Source organism: Mobula birostris, chromosome 5, assembly GCF_030028105.1.
Source record: "Mobula birostris isolate sMobBir1 chromosome 5, sMobBir1.hap1, whole genome shotgun sequence".
Lineage (NCBI taxonomy): Eukaryota > Metazoa > Chordata > Chondrichthyes > Myliobatiformes > Myliobatidae > Mobula > Mobula birostris.
This window is the reverse complement of record NC_092374.1, coordinates 12,505,236-12,520,827: the sequence shown is the minus strand read 5'-3', so window position 1 is coordinate 12,520,827 and position 15,592 is coordinate 12,505,236. Positions and strand designations below refer to the sequence as shown.

The 15,592-nt window shown below is 44.6% G+C and overlaps 1 protein-coding gene across 3 annotated transcripts in view; it reads right to left on the bottom strand.

The window, feature by feature from the left end:
* Window positions 1-15,592, bottom strand: part of palld (palladin, cytoskeletal associated protein) — a 446,071-nt gene that overhangs the window by 399,493 nt on the left and 30,986 nt on the right. For all 3 annotated transcript variants that reach the window (XM_072257627.1, XM_072257625.1, XM_072257626.1), the window contains exon 2: window positions 13,716-14,735. In XM_072257627.1, the coding sequence (XP_072113728.1) occupies window positions 13,716-14,734 (1,019 nt within the window). In that variant the 5' untranslated portion in view covers window position 14,735. The remainder of the gene's footprint in view (window positions 1-13,715; window positions 14,736-15,592) is intronic.

Sequence of the window (15,592 nt, the reverse complement as noted above, 5' to 3'; positions counted from 1 at the left end):
CCTCATGTTCCCCTTAAATATTTCACCTTTCACCTTCAATCTATGACCTCTATTTCCAGTCTCGCCTAACCTCAGTAGAAAAGACCTCTTTGCGTTTACCCTACTGATTCCCCTCAGTTTTGTACACCTCTAACAAATCTCCCCTATTTCTCCTACACTCCAGGGATAAAGTCCCAACTTATTCAACCTTTTCCTACAACTCAGGTCCAGTAACATCTTTGTAAATATCCTCTGCACACTTTCAATCTTATTACTATCTTTCCTGTAGACAGGTGACCAGAACTGTACACAATACCCCGCCTTCTTACTCTGGCGTCAGAGGTTTTTTGGCAGACCTGGGCAACTTCTTCCAGTTTGTCTGTGAAGCAGCTTAATTTCTTCTCTTTTAAAGGATTTTTTTCCTTTTCAAGGTGGTTGGGGTCCTGTCGGAGCCTGTGATCTACAGCCGCACTCAAACTGCAGTTCCTTACGGCAGTGGTTTCTTGTTCTCAGAGCTTGCTGAGCAGCCTGGTGTTTTTCAGTATCTCTAGGTGTGGCCTGGAAAACATGTTCCTTCGAGGTGCGGCCTCGTAGACAACCCGATTCCTCACAGGGCATCACCGAATCAAGCATCATGGGAGATTGAAGCATCGAGACAGCAGTGTACACTACTGTTGAAATAAGCGACGCTGCAGTCTATAACACTGAAACAGCGAGCTGTTGGTCACCCTCTTGTTGAGGCAGGAGTGATCCCTCTCTCTCCTTTGTTAGGGAGAGAGAGATCCTGTCTGAGATGTCAAAGTGCTGCGCTGGACAGTAGTTTTTTGACGGATTCTCATTCATGATCTCTGGGGGACTTTGCTATTGCTTGCATGGTGGGCGAAGGGGGTTTGATGCATTTTGCTGGTGCCGTGGGGGGGGAGGGAGAGGGGGAGGGTTGATGGTTTTGCGCTGCTTGTGTGTGGGAGGGGAAGTGGAACCTTGGGATTCTAACTTTTTCTGTCATTCATTCTTTGGGGGGGGGTTTCTATTTCGTGGTTGTCTGTTGAGAGTAGGAATTTCAGGTTGTATACTGTATACATTCTCTGATATTAAATGGACCCATTGAACCTTTCCAGGCCTGATGAAGGTGTCAGCCTGAAACATCAACTGCTTATTCACTTCCACAGATGCTGCCTGACCTGCAGAGTTCCTCCTGCATTTTGTGCGTTGCTCTTGTGGATTTCCAGCATCTGCAGATTCTCTTGTGATCTGCTGCTCCACTGTTATGACTTTTTGAGGTATACCTACCCTGATGAAGTTTAAATCTTCTCTTCAACAGGAGTTCGGCAAGACCCTCTCTCTCAGTACTCCCTCTTTGTCATTTCTGCTGTTCTCTTATTCTTTGGCCATGTACAAACGTTTGTAATTCACCTATCACCTTCTAGCTTGTCCTCTCCTTCTCCTCCTCTCACCTTCTTATTCTGGCTTCTTCCCCCTTCCTTTCCAGTCCTGATGAAGGGTCTCTGCCTGAAAGGTCAACTGTTTACTCATTTCCATAGATGCTGCCTGACCTGCAGAGTTCCTCTAGCATTTTGTGTGAGTTGCTCTGGATTTCCAGCAAATGCAGAGTCTCTTGTGGTTACAATACTCTAAATTTGACCTCGCCAATATCTTAAACAACGTCGAGTTCAGGAAGGTCTCGATGACGGTGTGGTACTTCATCTTCATTATACTGAGGGTCCAAGATGTTTATTAGAAACATGATGAGAGAAGGTGAAGAAATATTCACAGAGGTCAGAAAGTCAAAAATGGCAGGTTGGTGACTGGCAAAAGATGTGGAGGAGAAGCATTCAACAACCACGATGGGAATGAATTGCTCGAGGGGCTGTTGAAAAAAGGACCAATAAAAACTTCCCAAAGGGAATAGTGCAAGTCATTTATTATTGACCATTTTCTAAATTACACCCCCTCAGGCAACTCATTAGCCAAAGTCATTGGGAAGTTAGATATTTGCAGCAGGGGAGACACATAGAATAGCGGTTAGTGTAGAGGTATAACAGCACCAGTGACTGGGTTCAAATCTGCCACTGTAATGAGTTTGTATGTTCTCTTTGTGACTGCATGGGTTTCCTGCTGGTGTTCTGGATTCCTCACATATTCCAATGATGTACGGATAGGGTTAGTGGGATAAGGGCATGCTGTGTCGGTGCCAGAATCATAGCGGCATTTACGTGCCGCCCAGCAAGTCAGGCTTTTTAACGTAGCACAGTACAAGTGGCAACAGTGACTGAATTCAACCTTTCTGCTCGTGATCGATCTATCACAGAGCTCTCTGTTGGACTCACAGAAAAACTTTGCCTTCATAGGCTCTGATCGCCCTCTCACAAGAAGGATGTAGACAGGTGGGATGGTAGCGAAGTGGCTAGCATAACGTTTTACAGTGCCAGTGACCCAAGTTCAATTCCCGCCGCCGACTAAGGAACTCCGCCATGGACAGTCCCAAGCCTGGCTGTGAAAGAAAAAGGGTTGGGCATGGGGTGACCAGCCCCATCCCGTAAAAACTCAGCGCTATAGAAATTCCAAAGACCTCATCCCTGGGAAAACAAAGTTCTTAAGATGGGCTACACCTGGGGCCAGAAGGGGTGATGGGATTAAGAAGAAGATGTCTGTATGGACGTCATACGTCTCCCCCTTGCCACGTGGGTTTCCTCCGGGTACTCCAGTTTCCTCCCGCATTTTAAACACGTACAGGTCAGTAGGTTAATCTGTCACATGGGTGTAATTGGGTGTGTGGGCTCATTGGGTCAGAAGGGCCTGTCGCTGTATCTCTAAATATATAAGACAATACAATTTGTAAGGCAGACAACAAGAGGAATGAAGCTAACTATAGAAATTGCTCTAAAGATTGTGGAATTTAGGAAGGGGGAGTCAAGTGAATACACATTGAAGTGTCTACCTCTGAGACCCATCCTGGACCATTCGCATAGATCCAACTCTGAAGAAAGCACACCATCGTCTCTACCTTCTTAAAGGTTTAAGGAGAAACCTAACATAAATGGCAGTGATGAGTTCAACATCTTTTATGAATGCTTGAAAGAGAGAATAGAACCACACCAGGTGGGAACCTTGCTTCAAAAGGGCATCAAATCACACCAGTACCCAAGAAGTGCCGGGTGAGATGCCTCAACAACTATCACTCAGTAACACATCTGCTGTGATGAAGTGGTTTGAGAGGTTAGTCAAGGCCAGAATTACTTCCTGCCTGGGCACAATGGGCCGACAGCAGATGCAACCTCACTGCTTTGGAGCACCTAGGCAACAGCAATATCTACATCAGGCTGCCGTTTATCAATTACAGCTCAACATTCAACGCCAATGTCCACTCACAACCTCCAAAACCTGGGCCTCTATATCTCCTTCTGCAACTGGATCCTTGACTTCCTCATCAGGAGACCACAATCTGTGCAGATCAGAAATAACATCTTTTCCTCGTTGACAATCAACACTGGCACACCTCAAAGATACCTGGTTAGCCCACTGCTCTACATTCATAAATTCACCTGTTTTTGGCATCGGCTCAGATGGCAAAGAGGAGTGAGATAGATCACCTGGTTGAATAGTGTCACAACGGCACCCATGCACTCAACGTCATCAAGACCAATGAATTGATTGTAGATTTCAGGAAGAGCAAGTTGGGAGAAAACTAATCCTCATCGAAGGATCAGTGGGGGCAAGGGTAAGTGGCTTCAAGTTCTTGGTTTAGGGTGAGTAAGTTGTGGGCATGAGCAGGAAGCATGGTGACATTTACAGATTGCCCTCAGCACATCCTCAACTGTGTTGTTGATGCCAAAGAATGCATTTCACTGCATGTTTTGATATACATGTTATGATGTGCCACAGCAACAACCTGGCACTCAAAGTCAGTAAGACGAAAAAGCCGATTGTGGACTTCAGGAAGGTGTTGAGAGATGGGGAGCAAGGAGGCTTCAACTGTCTCCAATCCTAATTCCTCGGTGATACTAATAACATAGACTAAGGGAAAATTCACCTCACACCTCTGAAATATTAATGTTCGTTCCATTCACCTTTTGTTTGGTAGTTTCAATGGATATAAGTCAGGTGCTGGTTTCAACGTCTGAGCACAATGCGATTCCATTAGACCATAAGATATTGGAGCAGAAGTAGGCCATTCAGCCCATCAAGTCTGGTGCACCATTTCACCATGGCTGATCCATTTCCCTCTTAGCCCCAGTCTCCTGCCTTCTCACCATATTCCTTCATACCCTGACTAATCAAGAACCTATCAACCTCTGCCTTAAATATACCCAAAGACTTGGAATCCACAGCCATCTGTGGCAACGGATTCCACAGATTCACCACTCTCTGGCTGAAGAAATTCCTCATCTCCATTCTAAATGGATGTCTCTCTATTCTGAAGCTGTGTCCTCTGATCTTAGGCTACCGCACCATAGGAAACATCCTTTCCACATCCATTCTGTCGAAGCCTGTCAATGTTCAATAGGTTTCAATAAGATTCTCCCTCATTCTTCTGAATTCCAGTGAGTGCAGGCACAGAGCCATCAAATACTCCTCATATCAATCCCGGAATCATTTTCATGAACCTCCTTTGAATCCTCTCCAATGTCAGCACATCCTTTCTTAGATAAGGTGCCCAAAAACTGCTCACAATACTCCAAGTGAAGCCTCACCAGTGCTTTACAAAGCCTCAACATTACATCCTTGCCTTTATTATCTCGTCCTCTCAAAATTAATGCTAACATCATATTTGCCTTCCTCACCACCAACAGAACCTGCAAATTAACCTTGAGGGAATCCTGCATGAGGACTCCCAAATCTCTTTGCACCTCGGAATTTTGAATTTCCTCTCCATTTAGGAAATAGTCTACGCTTTTATTTCTTCTACCAAAGTGCATGACCATACGCTTCCTGACACTATCTAATTCGCCATTTCTTTGCCCATTCTCCTAATAAGAGCAGAATTAGGCCGATTTGTCCCCCTAATCTGCCTAAGTCCTTCTGCAGCTCCTCTGCTTCATCAAAACTTATCTGCCCCTCCACTCATTTCCGTATTGCCTACAAACTTGACCACAAAGCCATTAATTCCATCATTCAAGTCATTGACATATAACTTAAAAAGTAGTCCCAACGTAGACCCCTGTGGAACACCACGAGTCACAGCAGCAAACCAGAAAAGGCACACAGAGATAATGTACAAGTTACAAATGAATATAACCTTTTAACAATCTCCTTTATCTTTAGAAATACCTTATTGTACCCACAAAGAGGATGGCTTCTTCACATACAACCTGAAGTGAGACTGACCCTAAATGTTCGCGTACTCTTCTATGTTCCCAGAAAGAAGGTAATGCTGAGGCTCTTCACACTGGTCACTGTGTCGTCCTTAAAATGATTCAGATTTCAGGTCTGGGCACAATCATAGTCCATCGCCATTTAGGCATCAACAGTATTGATGAGTTTGGAGCCATGTATGGGCCAGACCAGGTAAAGTGAGTGGTTACAATAATCCAGTAGCTCTATGGACACACTGATGAGCAAAAAATAAGATCATTGGCCAATGATGGCAGTCTCAGATCCTCAGACTGTACTCTGGGATTCTGGGTTCTGGTGGCAGGATAGCTTTACAGTGCCAGCAATCACCGATCAAAGATTCAAAGTATATTTATTATCAAAGTAAGTATGCAGTACACAGTTCTGAGATTCGCCTTCCCCCAGGCAGCCATGAATCAAAGAACGAAAACCATGAAACCCGTTCAAAGAGAAATATCAAACCCCCAACGTGCAAAAAAAATACAGATCACGCAAATGGGAATTAAAGAGCGATAAGCACAGAATGTAAAACACCAAATCACAAATCATCCAACAGTCCAGGCATATTCAGATCAGCTCAGTTCGGTTAAATCTAGCTGTGTCATTCATTAACTTTAGGCCACAGGACTAGTCCACCCTGATCAAAATCGCACAAAATACCAGCAAAAAAAACAGCAACCAGAAACGCATCATAATTTGAGCTACGGAGTCCAATCCACAAACCGTGTTGATTAATCCTTGCTCAAGACCCAGGACTGAGGCCTAATTTGGAGTATTGTGTGCATTTTTGGTCACATACCGACAGGAAAGATGTCAATAAGGTTGAAGGAGTACAGAGAGTACAATTACAAGGATGTTGCCAGGACTGGAGGACCTGAAAGATTCAATAGGTGAGGACTTCATTCCTTGGAACATAGAAAAATGAGCAGAGATTTGACAGAATTATACAAAATTATGAGGGGTATAGATAGGGTATACACAAGCAGACTTTTTCCACTGAGGTTGGATGGGGCTACTAGAGGTCATGGGTTAAGGGTGAAAGGTGAAAAGTTTAAGCGGATCACAAGGGGAAATCACTCAGTTATATAGGTTAGGGTTAGATAAGATAAGATTAGATTATAGTATGCATGCATTAAGAAATGATACAATGTTCCTCTGGTGTGATATCACAGAAACACAAGACAGACCAAGACTGAAAAACTGACAAAAACCACATAATTATAACATATAGTTACAACAGTGCAAGCAATACCATAACTTGATGAAGAACAGACCATGGGCACAGTAAAAAAAGTTCAGTGAGTTGTGCTGGCACCAGAAGCACAGTGAGACTTGTGGGCTGCCCAACATAATCCTCACTGATTTAACTTGATGAAAGTGACTCCTGTCACTGTATGTTTTGATATTCATGGAGAAAGAAAGCTCATCTTTCTTCTTCTCCTAGTCTAGTATTTTAACTTCTGCACCACCACTGTATTAGGTTCGCAAGGAACTAACATGGAACTCGCTGGCTGTTTGATGCCCTGACTTAGTATCCTGACGGGTTGGATCATGGTCTGATACAGCAATTTGAATGCACAGGAATTCAAGAGGAGTGGATTCTGCCCAATAGATCACGGCCACATCCCTTCTCAGCATCATAAGACACTGCCTCAAAAAGGCAACATCCATCAGAGATCCCAATCATCCAGACCACACCATCTTCACACAGCTACCATCAAGCAGAAGGTCCTGAAACCTGAAGTCCCACACCACCAGGTTCAAGAACAGCCGCTTCCTTTCAGCAATTTGACACTTGAACCAACCTGCACAATCCTAATCACTGGAGTTTAGCAACACTATGACCACTTTGCACCACAATACAGTTTAATTTATTTAATTGTGTTCTTCCTTGAAAAAATTATGTATACTTCCTGCTCAATTAGTGTTTTCTCTTGTGACTGCAGCTTATCAGATGCTCTGTGCCTGAGAAGCTGCAACTAGTAATATTTTCATTTCATCTGTGCATACAGATGACAACGGGCTTGACTTTGACTTTGACCCATGCACTTGATCAGACATTACTCCAACCACAAAATCTGAGGGAGGTCCAAATGTTCCTGAATAGATACACTTTATGAATAAAAAAATTAAAATAAACAAATTATCTAGGACATCGTCAAGGAGTGATGCCTCAAAAAGGCAGCATCCATCATTAAAGACCCTCATCAACCAGGTCATGTCTTGTTCTCATTGCTACCTTCAGGAAGGAGGTACAAAAGTCTGAAGGCACACACTCAATGATTCAGGAACAGCTTCTTCCCCTCTGCTGTCTGATTTCCAAATGCACATTGATCCTATGAACACTACCTCAATACTTTTTTATTTCTATTTTTGCACTTCTTATTTAACTTTATAGCTGCTTGCATGCTTTTATGCACTGAGTTGCTGCCCTATGATTGGCTGATTAGATATTTGCACTAACGAACATGTGTACAAGTGTACCTAATAACGGGGCCACAGCATGTAAGTAATTAATTATCCGGCTTCCACTCCCTGCTGTGGTAGGGACTCCACAGGTCAGTAGATTAATTGATTGCTGTAATCGATGCCCAGTGTTGTAGGTCAATTGACAGAAATGTAGAGAGATTAAAATGGGGTTAGTTCTAAAGATTTAAAAATTAACTCTGTTTGTCACATGTACATTGAAACATCAAAAAATACAGCATGGTTTAAGACATTGCTTCCATCAATTCAAATGAGTGAGGATTGTTCTGTGCAACCCATAAGTGTCTCCACACTTCCGATGCCAACATCGCATGCCCACAACTTACTACTCTCCCCGTACACCTTTGTAATGTTGGGGGGAATCTGAGCGCCTGGAGGTCACGGACAGAACGTACAAACTCCTTACAGGCGGCGGCGGGAATTGAACCGTGATTGAAGGTTACTAGCACTTCTAACAAACAATCCAGTCCACCTTCCATTTGTTCCTGAATTAGCTCAGTAATGCAGTGGTTAGCACAACACTTTACAGTACCAGTGACCCGGGTTCAATTCCCCCGCTGTCTGTAAGGAGTTTGTACTGCGTGGGTTTCCTCCGAGTGCTCCGGTTTCCTCCCACAGCCCATAGATGCACCAGTTGACGGGTTAATTAGTCATTGTAAATTTTCACAGGCTAGGGTTAAATTGTGTGTTGCTGGCCAGCCCGGCTCTAAGAGCTGAAAGAGCCTACTCTGCACTGAATCTCAATCAATCAATAGATAAATAATTTATCAGAAATATTAGAAGTGATCAATAAGTTTGTAGTTAATTGCTTGTAAATGGCTCAACCATAAATCAAAAGAAATTCATGGGGAGCTCCCCAGCAACACATAAGCAATATGTTTGCTCTCCTCATGTTTATGGTACACCCATAATGGATGTATGCTAGGAATAACACGATGAGGTCTTGTTTCCTGAATTATACGTGATGGGTCAGTTCTGATGTGAATCCTTCAGCAGCTGGCCGAAGGGAGCTGGAGACGGAAGGAAGGGGGTTGGGGCGAGAGGAAGTCAAGGGTGATGTTACAGAATTTTAGCCACTCTTTCATTTGCCTGTGCTCAGAGAAAGCCAACAGCCTACAGTAGCATAGCCATTAGCGAGACGCTATTATAGCTCGGGGCACTTTAGAGTTCAGAGTTCAATTCCAGCGCTGTCTGTAAGGGTTCATACGTTCCCCCCACGAACTGCGTGGCTTTCCTCCAGATAATAATAATTTTTAATCAACATCAACAGGCATTAAGTAAACCTATAAGTAGGCCAAATTTAAAAAGCAGGTTTTTAGAAGTGTTTTGAAACGTTCCACAGCATGTCTCAGTCAGTACCGTTTTCCAGATTTTTGGTGCATAAGAGCAAAAGGCCCCATCACCAGTTCTTACGTGCTGGGCTCTAGGACACTAAGCAAACCAGTACTTGTGGAGCTAAGATTGTGATTAGGGATGTAAGGGGATAGACACTCCAAAAAATACGGAAGAACTAGATTATTCAGAGCCTTATATACAATTAAGAGTATATTAAAATTGATCCTAAAGGTCACTGGCAGTCAGTGTGACGATGCCTAAATCGGTGAAATGTGCTCAGGTCTTCTTTTTTTGGTTAAGGTGTTTGCTGGTGCATTTTGAACAAGCTGCAGCCAATTTATGTTTTGAGGCTCTCATTGGGAAGACGAACTTCAGGGTTATATACTGCATACATACTTCAATAACAAATAAACCTTGAACTAAAAACAAAAGCAAGTCCTTCCAGATTCCAAAGGCATGCCGGTTAGTAGGTAACTGGTCACTGTAAATTGTCCTGTGATTAGGCTAGTGTTAAATCGGTGCGATGCTGGGCAGTGTGGCTCTTTGGGGTGGAAGGGCCTGGTCCATGCAGGATCTCTAGATAAACTAAAGAAATAAATTCCGCCACCGCAGTGCTCTGGGAGCTTCAAGGAAGCCTTGTATTCCTGTCGCAGCTTTTGTGACCTTACAACAAACCAAAATGCTTAAAAAGTAGGTAAGTGTAATGACTACTGTGATGTAGGAGGCAGTGTTGTCAATTTGCATCTGCAAACTCCCACAGACTTCAAAATCAAAATAAAAATTATTATCAAAGTACCATTTACTACCTTGAGAATCATTTTTTTGCAGCCGTTTACAAGAAAGTAAATGCGATAGTTTATGAAAAATGATACATAAACCAAGATTGACAATTAAAGTTCAAAAGAAGAAAATCGTACAATATAGTTGTTTGTCATTTGTAAAGAGTCCTTGAAAGTGAACCTGTAGGTTGTGGAATCAGTTCAGAGTCGAGGTGAGAGAAGTTATCCATACCGGTTCAGGAGCCTGATGGTTGAAGGGTAATGACTGTTCCCGGTGGTGTGGGATCTAAGGCTTCTGTACCTCTTGCTCAATGGTAGTAGTGATATTTGGGCCCAACGTGGATGGGAAAGATCCTTGATGTTGGCTCTCCTTTCTTGTGGCAGCTCTCCATGGAAATGTGCTCGATGCTGGTGAGAGGGCTTGGACTGTGATGGACTGAACAGCATACACCACTTTCTGTCAACATTTCCAGTCCTGGAATTTACTGTTTCCACACCAGGTCGCGATGCAACCAGTTAGGATACTCCTCACCCTGCATCTACAGATGCTGATCAAAGTTTTGGCGACATGCTGAAACTATGCAAAGTTCTAGCGATGCTCTCATGTCTTCTTTGTGATGGCACTCGCCTGCTTCAGTGAGATACCGTATGCACAGAAAGCAGTTCAGAGAAGGTTTACTAGCAACACACAAAGGGAGCTGGAGGAACTCAGTGAGTTGGATACTTATTGAAATAAACCCCACGATTGATTATTGTGTTCTTGTACTTCTACCCTCATATACACCCAGTAGCCACTTTATTAGGTACCTCCTGCATAAAATAGCCACTGAGTGTATGTTCTGTATTTACTATAGTCCCTCCACTTCAAGGTTCGATGTGTTGTGTGTTCAAAGATGCCCTTCTGCACACCACTGTTGTAAAGCAAGATTATTTGAGTTACTGTCACCTTCCTGTCAGCTTGAACCAGACTGGCCACTCTCCTCCGAGCTCTCTCATTAACAAGATGTTTTCACCCATAGAACTGCTGCTCACTGGATTTTTTTTTTTAACTTTTTGCATAATTCTCTGCAAACTCTAGAGGTGATGAAACCACACTGTTTGTTTCTGCTTGCTCATGGACCTCTAGCCGATTTATAACGTCACAGAGTTACCTTACCTACTGAGCAACACCCGCAAAATGCTGGAGGAACTCAGCAGGCCAGGTGGCGTCTATGGAAAAATGAGCGGTCAACGTTTCGAGCCAAGACCCTTCGGCAGGACTCTTGTTTGTGATTGGACACCTACCTAATGAGTCTAGAATGTCTCTGACATTCTCCACGAAACAAAAGGTGACTACTTGCTGGTGTTTAAAAGAATGAGAGGCGTCTCATTGAAACCTATTGGATAGTGAAAGGCCGAGAGAGAGTGGACATGGAGAGGATGTTTCGTATAGTGGGGGAGTTTGGGACCAGAGGGCACAGCCTCAGAATACAAGGATGTCCCTTTAGAACAGAGATGAGGAGGAATTTCTTTAACCAGTGGGTGGTAAATCAATGAAATTCATTGCTGCGGAGGCGAAGTCATTGGGTATATTTAAAGCATAAGTCAATAGGTTCTTGATTAATCGAGGCATCAAAGGTTACGGGGAGAAGGCAGGAGAATGGGATTGAGTGGGATATTAAATCAGTCATGATCAAATAGCAGAACCGACTCAATGTGCTGACTGGCCTAATTCTGCTCCTATAGTTGTCAGCGATGGTCTTAATTTAAATCATGGGCATTTCACAGTATTTAATGGACTATTTGCCAAGGTTATATGTGTTCGTTATAAAAACCACTGACAGAGCACAGCTCTAACTTGGACAAAAACATACTGCAGGCTGTCTGCTTTAAATTATACACCATCTGGTTTGTGGACTGAGAGAAAAGCAGTAGAAGTATTCTTATGTTCATTCTGCATAACAAATTAGCCACATAACTAGGTTCACAGTTCAATTCCCGCACACATTTATATACACACGCACTGACACCGTGGGCTAATGTCTTGTTGGAAAGAGGCAGCGTACACCCCCATTCTAACAACTTTTTACAGGAGCTTTCTACATTGAGAGCATCCTATCTGGCTGCATCATTGTGCGGTACGGAAGCTGCAAGGTATCAAACCGCAAGACCCTACAGAGTGAAGATGAGCCGAGAGCGTCACTGGAATTCCTGTTCCCCCCCCCCCCCCCATTTGTGACATTTTCAGAGAGCATCGTACACGAATGTGCTAAACAATTATTGAGGATCCCTGCCACCGATCCCACAGTGTCTTTCACCCACTACCATCAGGAAGAAAGTACAGGAGCACCAGGACTAGGACTGCCAGACTGGGTACAATTTCTTCCTTCAGGCTGTGAGACTAATGAATACCCTGCCAACACATCAGATACTGATTTCTTTGCTTCCCAAGGATGAACTGGAAAAACAGAATGAATGTTTCTCAAGCATTGATACCTATAAAGGTACATTCAGGGAGGATATCAAACAATGGTTGACCCAATCATGTTACAGTGAAGGTCAGGTTGCTGCAATAAGCGAATATATGTCTTACCTTCCAACAGACAATGTTTCTCAAATTCCAAGGCATGTTTTGACTACGCATATAGCAGATGACCCAAGATTGCAGTGCTGGAGATCTTGGGAGCCGTTTGGCTGGTACCAGGAGGACACAAGAAAGTACTGCAAGCAATGCTGCACTAATTGATTTGTGCTGCAGAGGGGACTCGCTTTCAGACATTCCTTAACAAGTTGAACAGAAGCACTGGAAGGTACAGAGATGAGGAGCACCTCAAAACTGCAATCATTTCCTTCATCAATGCAATATTGAATGCTGGTCTTGTCACTAGGGCAGCGAGATATTGCTGTTTACCTGTGCTGCGCACTACATGCATTCTGGATTATATTGTATTAATTTACTTGTGGTAATATATTACTTATGTTTTATGTGTTATGTATTGTGGGTGCACCATGTATGGAACAACATTGTTTCATTTGGTTGTATACAAGTACAGTCTAGTATTGTATATATTTACAGTAAACTTGAACTTCTCCTTCCACCATGAAGCCCTAGAGCAGTTCACCTACAAGAGATATGACAGTAAGGATGGTGTGCAGAGGGAAGTCGGGTGTCTGGGACCTCAGCTGACAACAGGAGCCTTGGTCGGTCTACTCAACCAAAAAGATGTCAGGCTGGAGATGGGGCAGATTAGAACCAAATTGTGCATAGACAAAGAAATAAAATTGTGGCCGGGGGGTGGGGGGGTGGAAAATCTGCATTCGGAAAGAAAGAGAAAAGAAACAATACAATAGGGAAATAAACAGATTTGATTAAAAATTCTACGTTTCCTGTGCCAAAAGGAGATTGAACAGTTCAACTTTTCTTTAGACCAGAGGGATAGGTCAAGATTCCTTTCCCAATGACGACAATGCAGGGCCAGACTTAACTTTGAATGGAACAATTAACTGAAAATTAATGTTCAAAACCAGTCGGTCCTTAAAGGGAAAGTAAATAAAGAGATGTGATTTGATGTGAGGAAAAAGTATTGAGTGGATATTGACCACATCTGAAAACTAGCTGCTGTTACGAGGTTCTCGCAGTGTACATTATTAATGTTCCATTATATTTCCAGGAGTATCCTGACACTTGGCTTTTGGGCTCATCTGAAAGCTTGCAGCTATTATGAGGTTTGCATGGCACACATATTATTAACGTCCCATTACATTTCCAGCAAAATCTCAAGATCTCAGGGAGGAGTGAGGGGCTGGTGTGGGGCCTACGCTTACCTCACCACAGGCTGTGGATTTCCCAGCGTTCTGCAGTCCAGTCGCACCATGCTCCCTTCAGTCACCTCCTGGCTCCTCAGCTTCTGGGTGAACCGGGGAGCTGAGCAAGCAGTGGCGAGGTCCCCTGCCATCTCTGCTCTGGCGTCACCCTCCTGCTCCGCCGACCGGCTCCGCCTGCCCGCCTCAGAGCCAGACGCCAGGGCCGGAGCCGCTCTGGTTTCCATAGCTCTGGCCTTCCCAGCCAGCTCTCTGCCGGCTTTGGCGTGGCTCTTCGGTGAGAGGTACCCACTGTCAGGGGACGAGCTGTCGCCCTTGTGTTTCTGCTGGGACGAGTGCGGCGGCCGAACAGTCCTGAAGATGGACGACAGCTCCTCAATGAAGGACACGGATTTGGGACGGAACTCGTTCCTGGGAGAATTCGGGCTTTGGGGTTCCGGCGCCTCGTTGTCTTTGGGATGGTGAGAGGGATCCAGCTCACCGGATGCGGTTTCCCACTGTGTCCCCGATCCTCCAAGGGCTACTACAGAGCCCGGGGTTTCTGGTCGACTGCTGTCATGTTGGGAGTGGGCACGGCTGCTGCCCATGTATTGGATGTCTGGTGTTACACTGCCGTCGGCCTCAGCATTTTTGCCCGAGGGTGCTTCTGCCAATCTGGTGGTCCCCTGGGAGGACAAGGCCGAGCTGCCTGGCGAGCTGGCAGAGGAGCGGGGACAGAGGTAACGGGAGATGTCCTCCAGCTCAGGTTCGTCGGCCTCCTCCGACGAGTTCTCAGCTATGGCCACGCGGGCCAGGTCGAGGCTCTTGTTCATCTCCTCCTGACTGAGGAAGGCTGAGAGGCCCAGGACTGGGCTACCCATCCCATCTTCCTGGAACTCCGAGAAAGAGTCAAAGTACAGATCGTGTGACGAGACCTCGGACATCACACTGTCGCACGTGTCTGGTGGGGCTTTCCCGGATGAATAGGCCTCCTTTAGCATCTGAGAGAGGGGCAGTGCATGATCAAGTGACCCGTCTTGCATGCTGAAAATTAATGGAGAGAAAAACCACATTACCAGAAAGAAAAATTGTTGATTCGACCATTTTCTTTTGGAACTTCTTGGCATACGGATTCTACACTTAACAAACAATACCACATCCAGAGTAAAACAAAGATTCTGCCAAACTCTTGACTGCATTAGCTGTGGCTCCATTATGCTTAGATCTTGAGTCAGGAAAGCTCAAGGTTCAGATCTCATATTGCGCCCAGCACTTTGGCTTGAGAGATTATTACACTGCGAGCAATGATTCCTGAGGGTTGCCCCATCACACAATCTCTTTGACCCACTGCCATCTGGAAGGAGATACAGAAGCAACAGCACTTTGGACTGCCAGACTCGCACAGACTGTGAGTCTAATGAATACCCTACCACCACCGAGGTCCCGTCACCAGAACAGTGAACTGTTTACCTGTGTGGTGCACTTCACCTGCATTTTGAATTGCATTTCACTAGCTTATCTGTGGTAATATTTTGTTTTATGTGCTGTGTGTAATACGTGTATCGTGGGTGCCCCAAAGGTCCAGAGGAATATTGCTTCATTTGGTGGTATATGTGTAGAGCTGGATGACAATAAACGTGGACTTGAAATGTTATCAACACACACAAAATGCTGGAGGAACTCAGCAGGCCAGGCAGCATCCGTACAAAAGAGTACCGTCAACATTTTGGGCTGAAACCCTTCAGCAGGACGGTGACACAGATTGAAAATGTGTCGAGAGAATTCCACGCAGCTGCTCAGCACATTCCTTCAGGACCTTGGGTTGCACGTCATCCATACTGACCATTTCATCATATCAACGCACCGAGTTCGTGCAGTAACAGAATGCAGAATGAAGTGTT